Source organism: Pogona vitticeps, chromosome 4 (genome assembly GCF_051106095.1).
Source record: "Pogona vitticeps strain Pit_001003342236 chromosome 4, PviZW2.1, whole genome shotgun sequence".
Classification (NCBI taxonomy): domain Eukaryota; kingdom Metazoa; phylum Chordata; class Lepidosauria; order Squamata; family Agamidae; genus Pogona; species Pogona vitticeps.
This window is the reverse complement of record NC_135786.1, coordinates 192,555,547-192,574,591: the sequence shown is the minus strand read 5'-3', so window position 1 is coordinate 192,574,591 and position 19,045 is coordinate 192,555,547. Positions and strand designations below refer to the sequence as shown.

Genomic DNA, 19,045 nt, shown 5'->3' with positions numbered 1-19,045 from the left:
AAAATTAAGAGGTGATATGACAGCTGCACTCAAATATCTGGAGGCTATCATGTGGAAGATGGAGCAATCTAGTGTTTTCTGGCTCCAGAGGGTAGGACTTCAAGTAATGTATCCAAATTATATGAGATAAAATGTCAACTAAAGATTATGATACACTTCCTGACAGTAAGAGCTGTTTCACAGTAGAACAGGCTGCCTCCAGAGGTCATGGATTGTCCTTCTTTGGAGTTTTTTCAGTCTAGGTTGGATGGCCACCTGTCAGGATCCATCTCAACAATTTGGTAAATTTGTTACCTGCTGGTTTTTGGCATTGCTGTTACCTGTCATTCTTTTATATGCAAAACAACTGGATACAAATATTGGCCCAAATTCCAAAAAAAATACTGATTTCAGAATAAAGAGTAGATATTGCTCATCACACCAAAAATTTAACAGTGTTGCCCATATTTCCATTATTTCCAAAAGCTGAAGTCTTTTTGCTCTTAAAACCCTATAAAATGTAATCACTGGCCAGAATCCTATTGGGATTTTTCTCCTAAGGAAAATTGCATAAGTTGTGGCAGCAAATTATAGCTAATTAATAAAGTGATGGCTGTGTTCCTGGCCACATGCATAATTTCACAGTGAACACAAGTAAGAATCCAGTACATTATAGGTAATATATTACTTTCAAGCTCTGCTTCAGATAGACAAGTCTATTTTTTCCAGCCCTTTTGTTTATGTACCCTACGTGTCATGATATTCAAACAAACTTTTAAATAAGAACATATTAACATAGAAGGTTGAGCAGTGGAAGCACATGGCAGTTAGAAAACACTTCTGTTTTTGAACTCAGAAAATTTGCTTGCATTTTGGTATATACACAGATATTTCCAAGGAATCGTTTTCAAAACTGGACAATTGATCAAAAACACCTTGAAAAGCATACCATTACTTTACAAAATGTTCTGTTGTTCTATGCCATCAAATTGAAACCAATTTATAGCAAACCTAATAGGGCTTTCAAGGTAAGTAAGATATTTAAGGAATGATTTTACCAGTTCCACATCTGCAGTGAATTTCCATGACTGAGTGAAGATTTGAACCCAGGCCTCCTGAGTCTATCACTCTATCTGCTATACCACACTGGGCGAAATAGAATTACATAAACATTGTTCATTCTCAGTTTCATTAATGTGGATTTTCATTCTTACCTTCATTGAAGGTTTGGTTGGGATATTTCACTATATCTGGCCCAATTTTTAATGTTGGCGTTGGACAATTATATTCTGAAATTTGCCACCTAACCTGGCTTACACTTGAAGATGAAAAAGAAAAGAAACAATGTTAAATTTAGGTCCTATCCACACCAGCTCTATGCAAGGCCAATGGGAGTAGAAACAGTCCACATGATCCCCTCACTCATACTTTCCTTAGATGGCAGATCGTCTCTCCCTCCCCTGCCCCATTCCTCTTACACATATTTATTTTCCTGTGGACTTGTGTTGATTTGTATTTTTAAGCATATTATTAAGAAAACTGTCTTATAGCTTTCAATGTAGAATGAAACTTCATTTAAAAGAGGAACTGTATTATGTTAACACTCTGTCTTATACATTATTCATACAACAAATTGTATACAATATATTATGTGTTAGATCCAGGTTTTCCTTTTCACAGGGGCAGGATTGTCAATTTCTGTGGGACAGATTCTGCCCACTGCCTCCTAGGCACCCCAAAGCATACGATGTTGGGGACCTACATTCGCCATTCTACCCCCAAAATTTTTCTCAATAATTTGCAGTCCAATTCCAGAAGCTTTCAAGGTTAGCCATTTTGGGTGATTGTAACCCCCACTGGGTTTTTTGGCCAAAGGTGGCACATTTTCCAAAACTGGAAGTGACAGAGGAAGCAAAATAAGACTGGGGGAAAGCATATGACCACTCACAGAAGGCCCCACCACCTAAATTTAGGGAGCATCTGTTGTAGAGTTTTTAATTTCTGGTTAAAATCATCTAGCTGTGCTGCAGAAGTGCAGGGATTCGCAGAACAGAATTACCTTCAAGTTCACTAATTTAATTCACACCTCTTTCATTATCAACTGGCACTTACAGTCTCAATAACTCACTCTGAGACATTATTAGGAGAAAGAATAAAAATATTTCATTTGCTTACAGTGTACAGCAAACTAATAACATAGCTGACTCAAGCAACAGGCCTCAACAGACTAAATGCTTCCAGCAGCATCTTCCTTCCTCTCCCATACATGCAAATCACCCATATTCAGCAGGACCCCCAGAGCATTTGCATAGTAGTTTCAAGAGACTGTCATAGGAAAGAAGGCATGAGAAAGTCCACTTCCACCGAAAGCATTAGTAATATTAATGTTAATGCTAATCAATCAATCAATCAATCAATCAATCAATCAATCAATCAATCAATCAATCAATCAATCAATCAATCAATATTCACAGGTAGTTTACTAGTCCCTTCTTTTGGGGGCATTCTTGGACTGTGCAGCTTGTCCAAGGCTCCACAGGAAGAAGGACATATAACTCCATCAGCAACAGATGCTCTGGTGGCTCTCAGCTGACTCCCGCTCCCAGGAAGCATGGGTTCCACAGCAGGATACTTCTACCCATGGAGCCATAGCAGCCCCATATCATAAGGGTGGCATCATAACTCTATGGCCCAAGTCTGAAAAGCTTTTGATGTAGAAACATTAAAAGTGGGTTTCTAGCTACAAAATATTCATCTGAAGTATGTACACATTTCATTTATTGAGCTCACACAAGCAAACAACAATGGACACAGTCTCCAGCAATGTTTCACCAAAGCATGAAGCTGAACTGTATATAATTCCATTGAATCTTCAAAATGGGAGCAACTCTCAAAAAGAAGTAATAGTTTAATAAAAATATATAATATAGTGAAATACAAGTACGCTTGCTTCTTTACCACTACTTACTTTTGTGACTTGTTCGTGGGATCAAATACCGACAAATTTCTGACTGGAGTACAGTGAAAGAAATATGGTAAGTAGACAGTAGCAGTAATGGTCAAAACCTGTACATAGAGGGAAAATATTGAAGTTAAGTACACACCGTCTGAAATCAACATCTTCATCCTATAAGAAAAGAAGTTAGTGTATATACGAATAAGGTAAAGATAAAGGTTCCCCTTGACATTTAGTCCAGTCATGTCTGACTCTAGGGAGTGGTGCTCATGCCCGTCTCCATGCCATAGAACCAGCATTTGTCCGTAGACAGTTTCCGTGGTCACATGGCCAGTGCGACTAGACATGAAATGCCGTTACCTTCCCACTGTGGTGGTACCTATTTATCTACTTGCATTTTTACATGCTTTCAAACTGCTAGGTTGGCAGGAGCTGGGACAAGCGATGGGTGCTCACTCCATCGCGTGGATTCGATCTGACGACTGCTGGTCTTCCAACCTTGCAACACAGAAGCTTTTGTGGTTTAACTCACAGCACCACCACATCCCTTTTGTATATATGCATACATACATATTTATACACGTGATCACATACACATTGTCCAGATCAGGTAATTTTATATTTATATTTAACAAGAGCTTGGTACTTCATATGAGAATATAGGACATGAAAGATTCAAAATAGAAAAACAAAATTTAAAAACAGGGTTAAGGTTTGTGACTACTGATTGCTATCATCTATGCCTGTATCTAATACCCTATAGTGTTGCAATATCATAAGCAGGGAGTGGACAACCTGTTCATGTTACACCATCAGTTGTATTCATTTCCAGACCTAATTCACATGGCTGGCTAACAGTCTAATATTTAGTTCCCTGAAATATTACTAGCTTTTACATGTAGTCACCTAAACCTCAAGCTCCTACTCAGAGATCTTACTAAATGATTCGAGGCAAGTGACTGCCAGGGAAAGAGACATTTTAATAGTAGCACCTGGTATGTGTTTTAACATATAACTATCAGAACTCTTTAACAAATAATACATACCTACCTGCGAAGTTTTTTCATGATATTTTGTTTGTTTACATTGAAAGGGAAGGATATGTATCACTATGCAGCCGCCACATGCACACCTTCAATTATCAGGTGTTTTTCACCCCCTCCCTCAGCAAACCATTACCCATGGCAGCAAAGTTTCACTCCTCTCACATTTAATCAACAGGTCTGATGACTGTTGGTTCCACTCTAAGCTTTGTTGGCAATGACCAGCAAACCATATCTAAACACTTGGCCTAAAATCCATACTGTGATTATTTTTCAGTGCCAAAAGTTAGCATTCTCTGGTGTGCTATTAATCTTAAGCCTTGCAGGCTCTGCCTTTCATTCTTCTTAAATCTACTGCAAATGAAACACTCAACATGACACCATTAAATACTTACAAGGATCAGCACAGTTTCTAAGAGTTTAGTTGCTTTTCTAAGTGGTATTTTTAGAATTCTGCTGAAGACCAACATGCGCAATTTATTGATCTTTATATTCAAGGAAACGAAGAGAGCTCCCAAAAGGCCCCCAAGTATTCCCAGGAAAATGGCTGGAATGAAGGCCAAGACACTCATATCCAATAAGTTCTTAACCTGAAGTGAAAACGGGGGAAAATATATTCTGTGAATTTTGCCAGTTAATCAATATACAGCAGCCACACTGTCAGAAGAAATATGACACAACAGCTCAACAACTAAGCAGAAATTAGATGTATAAAAAAACAGATTGTTCTCATAAGAGCTTATGGGTCATAGCCAAGGAATGCATGCCAGATCCTTCAAGATATCCATTGCTCCATTCATCCTTTAGAATCAACAAGAATACATGCAAACCTTTTATAGAGGAGCCGAGTGTGTAGTTTTGTATAACACCAGATTCAGCCTCAAGTAAGCTGTAGAATTCTATATTGTTCTATGCACAAGACCAATTTTGGACAACTGAAAGTTGTAAAAGCTCATCTGTTATAATGGTGTATGGCAGAGTTAGTCAGAAAATGGTGCTAGATGATAATGGAATTTGGTAAATTGGCTGGCCATTATAGCTATTCTTGTATACTGATATCTGATCTCTTCCTTGGAAACTGCTAACTTTGCTATAGGAATTTCACAGAATCCTGAAATCACAGAATTATAGCATAATTGAGTTGGAAGGGGCTTATAAGGCCATCAAATCCAACCTTCTACTTAATGCAGCAATCCAAATCAAGGTAGTTCTGACAGATAATGCATACCTCACTCTATCTGTCTCTTGAACTGTTCCTGCTCCTGTCCTAATATTTCTTATTGCTTTCTTTAACACTTAAATTGTACCCCATTCCTATCTTCCTTTTTAAAAATACTTTTACTGCTTTAACATTCATCTCCTCCAGTAACAACTCAAGCAATCACACTTCTTGAACTAATGTGAATGCATCCAATTCTTTAAAAGGTAGAAGTGCCAGAAGCGGAGGGAAAAAGTATGGATTGTGGGGGGAAATTGTCAACTGAATCATGTTGACTTCTACATCATGTAGTCAATGAAAAATCATAAGAATCAGACCATCCCAATCCTGGAGCATTCCCACATTATTTGATCATGTAGTTGCACTCAAACTTCTGCTGCAACAGCAGAATGCATCCTTCATCGTAAAATAAGAGAGAAAAGTAATAACTTGGAGAAATACATAATGGTGAAAAAATTCCACACCTAGACACAGTCTTCTGCTTTTTTGTGGTAGCACCATACTTCTTGTGGCACAAACATACTATGCTTCTGCCATATCCTATAATCTCAGCTACCATTTTCCCAATATATAATTGCAACGTACATGTGCATAAGTAGATATATTTCCTTTCTTAAATATAACATATGTGAAGAGGAACCATAAGTGAATAACATCAGAAAGATCAAGGGTGAAGAAGTATGCTTTGTATTTGCCATATGTGCTTTGTACTGATTCATCATTCCTACCTGTCTATGTTCCACATTTTAACCTGCTCCTTAAAACTTAAATTCTATCCCCAGCTATGAAGAGTTTCAACTTATTCTTAGTAACAAGATAAGTAACAGTGTTACGCTGAGTAAAAATGAGCAATAATTAAACTGGCCTGCCCACTCCTATACATGTTTAACCAGAAAAAACCTCAATGCATTTGTTGTCACTTACTCTAAGTTAAATGTATATACAATGGCAGCTTTTATAAACAGTAAATTCAGACTTCCATAAAACCCCACATTTTGGGAGGGGAAAATCAAAGAGATAAGCAATAGCCTCCTTTACAATCCTATGTTGAAGAGAGTGAAACTGAAGAAGATAAAAATACTTTTCTTGAAAATAATAACCCACAAGCTTTCCACTCAGAGTTTCTGCTATAAAACATGAAAGGAGCCACATTTCCCTGAAGATTATTGTTAACTCAAATGAAAACATTTCTGATTGTTTGGCCTAGTTGGCAAACAAAACACAGTGGAGCCTTGGTAAAAACCATGTTGGCAGCTGTTTCTTTGGGAAACAGGAATCAAAATCAGTGGCTTTTTTGTGAAACATCCTAAATAAGCTTCTTAAGGAATGATAAACTATTATTCAAGACAAAAGCCAGTACAATTCCCTTGTATAGACTTGGATGTTAATTACAGAGAAGTAGATTTCTGCATATTGAACAAGTCTTCCCTCAGGAAAGAAGTTCCATAATCCCTTCAGGTACCCATGTACCCCCAACTCCCCAAAACCACAACCCTATAATAACAGATTATCTTATGTCACACAGCAGAGGCATCCACCATAGCATCTGTCTCACAGATGACAACTGTGTGTGGCTAGGACAGAGTACACATGGAAAACAAAGAGACTTAAACCATATATTCGCGAAGGCTTTCACGGCCAGAATCCAATGGTTGTTCTGGGTTTTTCGGGCTTCTTGGCCGTGTTCTGAAGGTTGTTCTTCCTAACGTTTCGCCAGTCTCTGTGGCCGGCATCTTCAGAGGACAGCAACCCATGTCCACTCCCAAGCCAACTACACCAGAGTACAGGTTGCTGTCCTCTGAAGATGCTGGCCACAGAGACTGGCGAAACATTAGGAAGAACAACCTTCAGAACACGGTCAAAGAGCCCGAAAAACCCACAACAACCATTAGACTTAAACCATCTCGGACTGAGCAAAGCACCTTTACAGCTGAAATCTGTTATACTTTGTCCAGAAACTGAAAGCTGAAATAGACATTACAGTTATCCCATGGTTATCAGAGAACCGTTCTTAAGTGCTTATCATGTGTGTTACAGCAGGAACTCCTCTCATCTCCTGAAGCTTACTAATGAATCTCCTTCTTCAGCATTTAGACCTAGGTTTCCCCTGAGGTTTCATCTCTCAAACCCAGAAGAGTCACTTCTCTCCAATAGGAATGTGCTTTTGTTATCTATAACAATTGTTTCTGCCATCAGATTGCTGACACTCATAAAATCCAGGTGTCACAAGCTCCCAGAAAATAATTTGAGGCTGCCAAAAGTAGTACTACTGCATTCCTGACCAAGTAACATTTTGAGAATGTCTTCAAAGGTAATTCCATGCCTCACACTAGTCAGTTGAGAAGCTGCTATTGTGTGCAGGTAAGATCATTGCTGAAGTGGCCATTTGAATATTCAGAAGCTGTGCCAGGATCAAGGGTGCTCACAAACCATCAGTCTGGGCCTTAAGACAATGTGACTACTAGCAAGAGTCTTCCCCAAGACTCATATCAACAGGGCAACCCATAATCAGCACCTTGACATATCCAGACTGCAATTTTGTTTATTCACCCCCACTCTACTCTTTAAGGAGCTTGGCCAGTCTTTTTCTATACAGATGGTTACCTGTATGCCTTATGCGGGTGAAAAGGAGGAGAAGGACCTTGGTATCATTATCTCCTGACAATACTTGTGTTTCACATAACAGCTTTTAGGTTATATTCCTAGCTGTTTGGAATGAAGGCTGCAACTATACTGGCAAGCCAAATTGATTTGATTCGTAGCCTGTATTACAGTTGAATTAGCAGTCAATGATCCCACAACGGCTGCAGAGATTCAGGACCTCAGTGTTCACACTCAATAACATGCCATTTTCATTTCGACCCACACACCCCTTCTTTCCTTCCTTCCCCTTGTCCTGTCTCTGCTGAACCTTTTATGGTTTGTTGTCAAGCCAATTGATTTTGAAAGAGTTCAGTCTTCCCTTCCATTGACCTAATATTTCTGTGGATGTGCAAGTTCTTTTCATTATTTTCCAATAACAGTGACAGTCACACCACAAACTTCACTGTCAGTGGCACCTTGGAGACCAGGTGCTGTATTCTTACGTAAGCTTTCATGGATCAAGTCCACTTCCTCAGTTGTCTAGGAACTGGACTTGATCCATGAAAGCTCACATTAAAATGAAGCAATTAGTCTTTAAGGTGCCACAACATTTTTGTCTCTTGTTTTTATTTTGGTTTCTTTCTTTTCTTCTTCTTCTTTTTTTTTGTCTGATATACTTGCATAGACTAATACAGCTACTCCTTCAAAATGGCATCTCAAAGGGATGGGGGCGTCAATTCCCCTCAGTGCTCCTAGTCTCTACATAGTTTTAAAAACTGTTTTAACTCCACACTGTAACACCCTATTGCTATGGCACTTAGGAGATCTAATTAAACAAAAAGAGAAAGGTAGAAATAGCTAATTAACACCTTAAGGCTAGAGCTCCATGCAAATGGTGCTCTCTGCCTCTGCTCTGCTGACTAATGCAAAGTATTGTCTGAATGCCTATAGCACTTTACCAGGGGAAACTCAATTTAATAATTGATCTACTGTGAATACACAGTAGATCAAACTATACTTTCCCCACCATGTAGCTGCACCCTTAGATCAGTAATTGGTCTCACCCAAGCAGTATGTAGTTTATGTTTCTGTATGGTGAATTCACAGATTCTCTTCTCATATCAGTACTAAGTAAATACTGTACATATTATGAAGTACTAAATGTATGAATACAATCTTTTTTTTTTTTTGAACTACATACCAGTGATCTGGGAGATAAAAAATAAGAGAGTAAGTATGCTACCTTAATTTTTAAAAAATAATTGCCTGCTGTGGATCCTAAGCAAATGCAGTTTAGCCCTGAAATAGAATAACATAGTTCTCTGGTTTACAAAGGCATATCACATGGAGTTATGTAAATAATATCCAGCAAAGTAAGAAACAGTGTTATGCAGATGATGGAGGTATGTAAATAATATCCAGCAAATGAAGAAATAGTGTTATGCAGATGATGTAGAGGAAAGGAAAAACAATTAAACATATCCAGTACTGTCCAAAACCAAAGTGTTAAATGTAACAATGACCTCATCTAAAATACTTAATGCAGAAAGGAAAAGAAACTCTTAAGAGCTCAGGACCTCTTTGAGCGTTGTTACAGGTAACTACATTCCCATTCGTGTTTCATTTCTTAGAGTTTTTCCTCACTTCTTTCTATCTTAGCCGTAGTCAATTATATTTGCAAAATTCCATTATCATCCATTTGGTTAAATATCAGATGGAAAAGAACATCACACCATATATATTAAAGAAGAGTCTGCAAGTAATCATCTTAAATGATGGGAAACTGCAAATATAAAATGGAAAAATATATAGGTACTTCTAGCCAATGTGGCAGTTTTTTAGTATGGCTTCAAGTACCGCTATAAAACAAGGTTGTTCTGCAAAACCTCTCTCACACTCAGTTCACTTGCCAAAAACACCAGTATTACAAGGTATTACTTGTCCCCAATTAATTTTTGCACCTATTTTTGTTTAGATTAAGTGGTGGAGAGATAGAGCCTTACGTTTTATAGTATACTCACAGGGAAACATACATTAGTGTGCACCTGCAAATATAAACGCTATGGTCTGCCCCACACTAACATTATTTAACTTGCTTTCATACACCACACAGCCAGAGGAGACCCAAGCCCTGTCTGTCTCCATCATCACTTTCTCCACATGAGGAGCAACACAGCTGCAGAGGTGCAGTGGTAACTTCATACTTACCCAAAATAAAATTCTCTTCTCTGCTTTGAAAAATCCAAACTGACCCCTGTAAACAAATCCACAAAGAGAAGAGGAGAGCAGATCTGTTGTGAAGGTAGCCATCAAGCAGCAGAAGAATGTTTGCCAGGCCAATTTGATATCCCAGAAAGATGCCACCTCCTCTAATGTAAATAGAAGTCCACCCACTGGGGCATGAAATACAGAAGCAATCCCTGCACCAGCACCAGCCGTAACAAAATTCCTCCTGTAACAAGATGGGGGATAGAGGTTGGAAATATATACTGTATATTTTTTAAAAAAAAATTATAAAGGCACAGCACAAGGGTCCCCCCTGGAACTATGTTTATTGGTCTCTGGATAGGAAAACTATGTTGTTCGCCTTTAGATTACAAAATCGCATCCTTAAATAACTGCTAATGGTGAATCTGGAAAAATTGCTATCCTTAAGCTTTGTGGGAGAAATGGAGGTACAGTTTAAAAGTTCACATAAAACTACACACGTATTTTGAAAAGCAAGTGGCTGAAATGTGTACCCTTGGTAAAATATGCACAAAAAGGCTTTAATCAACGATACAATGTTTTGTAAATTAAGTAAGATATGTGAAGTTCAGATGTTGGATAAAATATGTAAATGAGGTTTTTAAATGTCAAACTAAGAACAAAAACCAAAACTTTGCAACTTGATATAAAGCAAGGACAGCAGGATAATATAGATAAGATGCTGAGAAACAAGGCAAAATCAGGACTGAGAGGTTTTTGTTGCCCTGAAGCATTTAGAAACGACAAACTATGAATATTGTTTCAGACAGAACACAAAGCTTTTTCTTAGCACTGAATTTCTGGTTATTAAAGCCATTCTTGCCAGAAAAGGCAAGAGGGAATGATTGGGTAGCATATACAGTGGTGTCTCGCAAGACAATTGCCTTGCTGATCGAAAAACGCACTAGACGAATGGGTCCAGCAAGGTTTTTGGTGCCTCACAAGACTACTGTTCCTATGGTGGTTTTCCGCAAGACGAATGTTGCCGTACAGAGGCTAGCTGAGCACCATTTTTGAAGTTCCCGCCTTTTTCCCTTGCCTTCAGGAAGGCTCCAAACGTAAAAAGAAAAAAAATGAAGCCTTTTTACATTCTGAGACTTGCCAAAGGCAGGTGAAAAGGGTGGGAACTTCAAAAATGACACTTGGCAAGCCCCTGCAAGTGCCCATCGCCACCGCCAGTGCTCTGATGGTGCAGGGGAAGCCTCTAAAGGGTTCCAAACCTGGCGTGCGTGGTTGCGGGGGACCCCCGCCAGTGCTATGATTGCTTCCCCTGCACCATCCAAACACTGGCAGAGATCCCCCACAATCTCGTGCACCGGCTTCAAAGCCCTTTGGAGGCTTTCCTTGCACCATACGGGGAATCACGGGGGTCCCTCCACGCGGTGATGGGCAGTTGAAAAGGCTTGCCAAGCACCATTTTTGAAGTTCCTGCCCTTTTCTCCTGCCTTCGGCAAGCCTCGGAATGTAAAAAGCCTTTTTTAAAAAAAAATTTCCATTCCAATTCTTGCCAAAGGCAGGGGGAAAGGGTGGGAACTTCAAAAATGGTGAGTGGCAAGCTTCTGCAACCGCCCATCACTACGTGGAGGGACCCCCACAAGTCCTTGGATGGTGCAGGGAAAGCCTCCGAAGGGCTCTGAACCCGGCGATCGCAGTTGCGGAGGGCCCCTGCGAGTCCTGGGATGGTGCAAGGGAAGCCCTGGAGGACCCCCAAAGCCAGCGATCATCACGAGGGTATCCCCCACCAGTCCACCGATGGTGCTTCCCCAGCTCCCTACCTGGTAAGTGACTTTTTTAAAAAAAAATTCCCCATAGGAACACATTGATTAAATTTCAATGCATTCCTATGGGAAAATGCATTTCTCAAGATGAATTTTTCGCAAGACGGCATTGACTGCGGAACAAATTAAATTCATCTTCTTGCTACTGTACAGTGGTGCCTTGCTTAACGGGCGCTCCATTTAGCGACAAAATCGCTTAGCAACGGCTTTTCCGGAGCGTTTTGGCACTTTGTTTAGCGATTGTCCCTATGGACGATTTTCGCTTAGCGATGGTGGGACCATGCTTCGCATAGCGATTAAATTTTGGGTCCCTTGTTTTGCTTAGCGATGATTTAAACAGCCCGGGGGTCATGCTTAGCTTGAATGTCATTTTAATGGTCGCTGTTTTGCAATGCGACTGCCTCCAGGTTGTTTTTCCCTGTTGTTGTTTTCTTTCCAATTTAAACAGTCAATACCCAGGATGCATTGTGCCTTGTGGGGGGAAGGTTTAAAAACCCTTCCCCAATGCATCCTGTGCTCTTTTACACGTGGAGTTGCAGGGCTGACTTGGTCTGTTCTGAAGAACTTGGCTAGCAGAAGGTAAGTTTGCATTTGTTCTCCTGTGTGGGTATTTTTATTTTCTTATTTTTGGTTACAGTAAATTGCAGGGAGGGTTGTGCATGCCTTTTCCTTAATTTTCCTGCTGTTCTGTGCATGCATGGTTCTTGGATTTGAAATTTTAGATTTAAAACCTGAATTTAAAAATTTTACTGGCTGTTTTTCTTCTGGGTTGGGGGGGGGAATGTTCCATGAGTCTCATTTTAATTTTCCTGCTCTTCTGTGCATTCATGGTTCTTGGATTGGGGTTTTAAATTTAAAACCTGAATTTAAAAAAATCACTGGCTGCTTTTCTTCTGGGTTGGGGGGGGGAAATGTTCCATGAGTCTCATTTTAATTTTCCTGCTCTTCTGTGCATTCATGGTTCTTGGATTGGGGTTTTAAATTTAAAACCTGAATTTAAAAATTTTACTAGCTGTTTTTCTTCTGGGTTGGGGGGAAAATGTCCCATGAGTCTCATTTTAAATGGTTTTTCCTTGGAGAATTTGGATCTGCTATTGCATTCGTTCTGTTTGGGAGAAGCGTGCAGAAATGTGATTTAAAATTCTGAGTACCCTGCAGGGGAAACTTAGGGGCTACAGTAGCTTCTGTTGTGGGGATTTGAATGCAAAAGTCTGATGCCAAGTTTGTTTGTTTTTTTTAACTCTAGTCTTTCCTTTCTGTCGTGTGGTGTGGCCTTTGGTGGACTTTTCCAGAACATCTGGGACAGCAAGAGATAGGTCTGCATTTCTTCTCCTGTGGTTTTTTTTTCCTTAGCTTGTGCTGGGGGGTGTAGTTATGCTAACTAATTTTTCTCAAAATTTCTTTGGTCAGGGATCCTCCTGTGGCATGGTGTGGCCTGCAGTGGAGTTTGCTGCTTCAGGGACAGCAAGAGGTAAGTTCTTCTCCTGTGTTTTCTTCTTCTTACCTTGTGCTGGGGGGTGCAGTTATGCTAACTCTAATTTTTCTCAAAATTTCTTTGGTCAGGGATCCTCCTGTGGCATGGTGTGGCCTGCAGTGTAGTTCTCCATAGCTTCTGGGACATCAAAAGGTAGGTCTGAACTTGTTCTCCTGTGTTTTTTTTTTCCTTAGCTTGTGCTGGGGGGTGTTATGCCACTTGTTTGTCCAGGGCAGTTTTGGCCAGGTGTGGGAAGGTGTGTGGGAAGGTGAAGCAGATGTAAAGCACTGCCTTTTTTGTTTTTGTTTTTTAACGTAGCAACAGCTGACATGAATCCCAAGAAGCCTGCTTCTGCCAAGGTTGGCAAGCCGACCAGGGAGAAGATTACCCTGGAGATGAAAAAGGAGATCCTCCGGAAGTACAATGGAGGCAAGCACATCACGGACATCGCCAGGGAGTACGGCAGGAATCCATCCACCATCGGCACCATTGTAGCGATGAGGGAGAAGATCCTTGCCACAGATGCAGCGAAGGGTGTCACCAGGATCGCAAAGAACCGGCCAGCTGTCCTGGAGGAGGTGGAGAAGCTCCTTGTTCTCTGGATTTAGGAGAAGCAGTGTGCAGGGGATACAATGACTGAGGCTGTCATCTGTGAGAAGGCCAGAGCCTTGCATGCGGACCTCATGGAGCAACAGCCCGGAACCTCAGCTGAGGTTCAAGGCAAGCAGAGGCTGGTTTGAATGCTTCAAAACCAGATCTGGCAACCACAGTGTGGTGAGGCACGGAGAGGCTGCCAGCTCCAATGTTACTGCAGCTGAGGACTTTGCCGTGAAGTTCCTGGAGGAAGTGATGACAGAGGGGTACCGTCCAGAGAACGTCTTCAACTGTGATGAGACTGGCCTGTTTTGGAAGAGGATGCCCAAAAGGACCTTCCTGACACAAGAGGAGAGCAAGCTGCTTGGCCACAAGCCCATGAAGGACCATGTCATCCTCCTCTTCTGCGCCAACGCCAGCAGGGACCTGAAGATTAAGCCCTTGCTGGTGTGCCACTCCGAGAATCCACGGGCTTTCAAGAAGCACAAGGTGGACAAAGCCCGGCTGAGGGTGATGTGGCGATCCAATGCCAAGGCTTGGGTCACACGCGTCCTCTTTGTGGACTGGGTCAATCACGCTTTTGGCCCAGCTGTCAAGAGGTACCTGCTGAGCAACGACCTGCCACTGAAGGCCCTGCTCCTGATGGACAATGCTCCTGCCCATCCTCCAGGCCTTGAGGATGACTTGTTGGAGGAGTTCAACTTCATCAAGATCATGTTCCTGCCGCCTAACACCACCCCAGTACTCCAGCCGATGGATCAGCAGGTCATCGTCAACTTTAAGAAAAGGTACACAAAGGAGCTATTCCGGCGCTGCTTTGAGGTGACCGATGCCACCAGCCTTACCCTGCGTGATTTCTGGAGGGAGGAGTTCGACACCGTTATCTGTCTGAAGTTGATTGCCACGGCCTGGGACGGGATCAGCCAGAGGAACCTGAACTCTGTTTGGCGCAACCTCTGGCCAGACTGTGTGGTGATTGGTGTTTCTGCGCCTGCACCAGAGTCCACAGTGATGCAGGACATTGTGGCCTTGGGGAGGAACATGGGCCTCGAGGTCACAGAGGAGGACATTACTGAACTGGTAGAGGGCCATAACCAGGATCTGTCCACCCAGGAGCTGGTCAAGATGCAGGCACAGTCTATGGAGGAGCAGGAAGAAGACTCAGAGGAGAAACATCTGTCCACCAGCGACCTGAAGAAGTTCTTGCACTGCTGGCAGTTTGTGCAGACTGTAGCGCAGCGGCACCACCCGGACACGGCTTTGGCACATCAGTGTTCCAACACCTATGATGAAAGGGTCATATCCCCTTTCAGAGGGATGCTCAAAAGGAGGCAGAAGCAGCCGACCATGGAGAGGTCCCTCACGAAGAGGCCAAGACAGGAAGAGAAACCTTCTCCTTCCACCAGTGGTGCCCAGTTGCCTTCTTCCTCCCCCTCCTCCTCCTCCTAGAAGACTGCTGCTTGCTGTGATGTGGGGACAGTTCTGCGTGCCTCCAGGTTCCTGCATTGAACACTGGTCCTGGTGGTTTAGATACTTCAGCCTCACTTGTTCAGTTTTAAAATGTTAAATCTAAAAAGTTTCTGTACTGTTGGTTTCTGTATTTTTATGCAGTTCCTGAAAATTTTATGTATGTTTCTGTATGTTTCTGCACTTTCTGAAGAGTTTCTGCATATTTCTGCACTTTATGAAGAGTTTTGTACGATCCAATGTTCCTGCCACATGTTTGCTGTTTTTAAAATGTTTTTCTATGTTATTTATAAAGTTAAAGTTTATAAACTTAAAGGTCCTGCCTCATGTCTGCTTTTTTTTAAAATGTTTTTCTGTTATTTATAAAGTTAAAGTTTACTGTTTAAAATGTTTGAAATCATAAAGTGCACTTAATAAACCCTTTGTTAACCAAATTTGACTTTGTTCTGATTCTTTTTTAATTTATTGTTGTATTTTTCCCCCATTGAGATGCATTTCAATTGGGGAACCGTGTTTCGCTTAGCGATGTTTCCTATGGCAATTTTTGCTTAAGGATGGCAATTCGTTCCTATTGAAGCGGATTATCCGGTTTTCAATGCATTTCAATGGGAAACTGCGTTTCGCTTAGTGATGAAATCGCTTAGCAGCGATTTTTTTGGAACGAATTAACATCACTAAGCGAGGCACCACTGTACTAGAACACTTGCCCTTGAGTGATAGTTGAGATTCTTCTGGAATCCAGCTTTATCATTCTGTGTGAAATGTGGCCTATATACCAGATGGATGTGACTCTTTTAACGTAACTGATGCTCATGTCACCTGGCAATCTTTAACTGCTCCCCTTTTTTCACTGAAGTAAAGGGTAAACAAAAGAAAACCCAAACTCATGTTCAGATGTTATATGTTTCTATGTACCTCATAGTTCTATTACTATAAAACAGTCCAGCAATACAACAGTATTTGCTGCACCAGCCAAACAAGTGCATAGGTTTCAAGCATAGAAACTGCTACTCAGGAGCAAAGTTGCAAGACTTGAATGTAAAAAGGCCATAACACGAATGTTTGTTTGTTTGTTTGTTCAATTCCCATACCGCCCATTTGTCTAAAGGTCACTCTGGGTGGTTTATAACAGTGGCAATAACATAAAATAATATAAAAATAAACAAAGTGAAAATTAAAATTAATATTACATTCAAAAAAATGGTAGGCTGATACTCTCGACAGCTAGTCAGATAGCACGTTTTGAAAGGTTTGCCAAAATGAATCGGTTTTGAGGGTTTTCTTGAAGGTCCCTGGAGAGAGGGCCAGACAGATCTCAGGTGGTAGCTCATTCCAATGCTAAGAAGCAAGTGCTGAGAAAGTCTGGTTCCTTGTTCTCTTCCTCTGAGCCTCCCTACATTACAGGGGACATGCAGTTTAGGCATTTCAGAACCCCCAAATGAGTGTTAACACTGAAAATATCAGAAAGGGAAAACAGGACAAAGGAGAAAAACAATTTGGAACTGCCAAATTATACATTTAATCTAAATGTTCCAGGAATAAGCAGGGATCCAATATTATTTCAAATGACACATCAGAGTACAAAGTGGCTAATGGAGAAGCCATTCCCTCCCCCTTATAACTATCTTACTCTTCTAAACCAGAATCAACCCAAGTTTTCTAGTTACTAGATAGGAACTGAAGGGCCAATGTATTGGCTGTAACTAGATGAAACGGTCTTAGGTTTCCATAGAGATTTTATTGCATATGCAAAGATACTTCTGAAAGCTGTTCTGTTGATCACAGGGCAAATTTGTTCCATAAAGTAACAGCCTAAGATACATATCTCTAATTGCTGATTTAAGTTAAAATACAAAGTATTATGTTTATGTAGGCTGTCTCGTTATCTCTGAGCCATAGATAACTTGTAATAGTTTTTTTATTTGGAGTTACAACAAGTATAGTCAAAGACTGAGATTTATTTACATATTTCTATAATCCAGTGTTTTAGAACTATATAACACAAGCCTTCAAACTGTTCCAAAGGCATGCTTGACGTGAACAATAACATTGGCATAACAGAACCAGTACAAAGCAAAACCATATAGTGTACCCAATGGATTTGAAAATACCATATTTTCACAAATCAAAGACAAAGTGTTTGTAAGTCCTGTCCATCCTCAGGATCTGCTGATTTATCACATCCAAGTATGCTGGAAAAAAGGTTATTCTTGACAAAAGTAAGATTCCCCATGTCAAATTATACTGAGTCGTTTTGAGTGGAAAATGTTCATTTAAAATCCTTTATTAGGCCAACTAAAAGGGAGGCTGTGCATTCAAATAGGATAGAAATAACTCTGAGTTGACTGTGGATATTTGTGCTTTCTAAGATGGAGAACAAAAGAATTTCACTTTTCCTGCTCCCCACAAGTCTACAGACTATTTGTGTGCCATAACAAAATCTGATATGCCCTGTTAGAGTATCTGCAAAGTCTTCTTCCTCCCTTAAATCTTAAGATGACATTCAGAGTCCATTACTTCAAGATCAAGTGCTCCAGCCTTTTGCCTCTCGCCCCACCTACTTTTCTCTAACATGATTAAGAGATCTGAAGATCTCCAAAGCTTGCACACTGTTTTGTACCTTTGTGGTTGCCTTAATAAAAATATTGCCCTAGTACGGAGTTTGGCATTTGTTGTATAGCCAATGTAGCTACTTTTGCTCTTTAAAATTATATGACTATTGTGAACAGAAAGTTTTATTTTGTGCATGCACCAGTGTAGGTGGGAGCTGGTAGTATAATGGATAGTGTGAAAGACACAGACTCATGTGGGTTCAAATCCCTGCTCAGTCATGGAAACACAACAGGAAATGGCACTGAAAAAACTGAAAAAACAACTCCTTAAATATCTATCTATCTATCTATCTATCTATCTATCTATCTATCTATCTATCTATCTATCTATCTATCTATCTATCTATCTATCTATCTATCTATCTATCTATCTATCTATCTATCTATCTATCTATCTATTTTATATATGTTGGAAGTACTATTAGGGTCAGTTAAGTTGGATGCAACTTGATGTCACGTTCAGTAAAAAGATTGTAGGGTAAGTCAACCACTGTTTCAATATATATTGAAATGCAATTACAAATCAGGATGAGAGTCATAAATATCTTCTATGAATCTGAAATAACATTTTTACTTTATCATATTTTAATCTCTCCCCAAATTGTCCATCATTGTATGTGGACCTTAGGCTTATAAAAGCTGTTCCAGTGGAATATACTCCGTAGTGGATTCTACTAAATTGATACTGTACAACTTTGGGTGCTACCTGTTTGTGTGCTCTCTGAAGACTAGTGTGTCAAGGAACAACCTGTTATTAGGAGGTTGGCATCAAGATGATGAAATCACTCCAATGTATGTACCTTGGTGGCACAAGTGAAATGATGGCTTCTTCAGTTTTAAATACTGTATACACTTAGGAATGATGGTATTCAAAAGTGTTACATAAGCCAATCTTCCTAATTAACCTTCTCTGAAAAGGGATGGGGCAAGTCAAGTCAATAGGTGGGTTGGTTGCATTTAGATGCAATTCGGACACAGTCCAGAATCCTTTATACACTTCCTAGACGTGTACCTCATTGGACACAATTGCTCTTTACCTTTCAGCAAATATGTATAGAATTACACTATGGAGTTGTCTGAAATGCTGTATTTC

At 40.4% G+C, this 19,045-nt stretch overlaps 1 protein-coding gene across 1 annotated transcript in view; it reads right to left on the bottom strand.

Moving 5' to 3' along the window:
* The window catches only part of LOC110077654 (chloride channel protein C), an 82,759-nt gene that overhangs the window by 44,513 nt on the left and 19,201 nt on the right, over positions 1-19,045 (bottom strand). Inside the window, exons 6-9 of the mRNA XM_072998918.2 lie at positions 9,989-10,232; positions 4,374-4,568; positions 2,948-3,045; positions 1,194-1,297 (exon numbers count right to left, since the gene is read on the bottom strand). Of these exons, the coding sequence (XP_072855019.2) occupies positions 1,194-1,297; positions 2,948-3,045; positions 4,374-4,568; positions 9,989-10,232 (641 nt within the window). The remainder of the gene's footprint in view (positions 1-1,193; positions 1,298-2,947; positions 3,046-4,373; positions 4,569-9,988; positions 10,233-19,045) is intronic.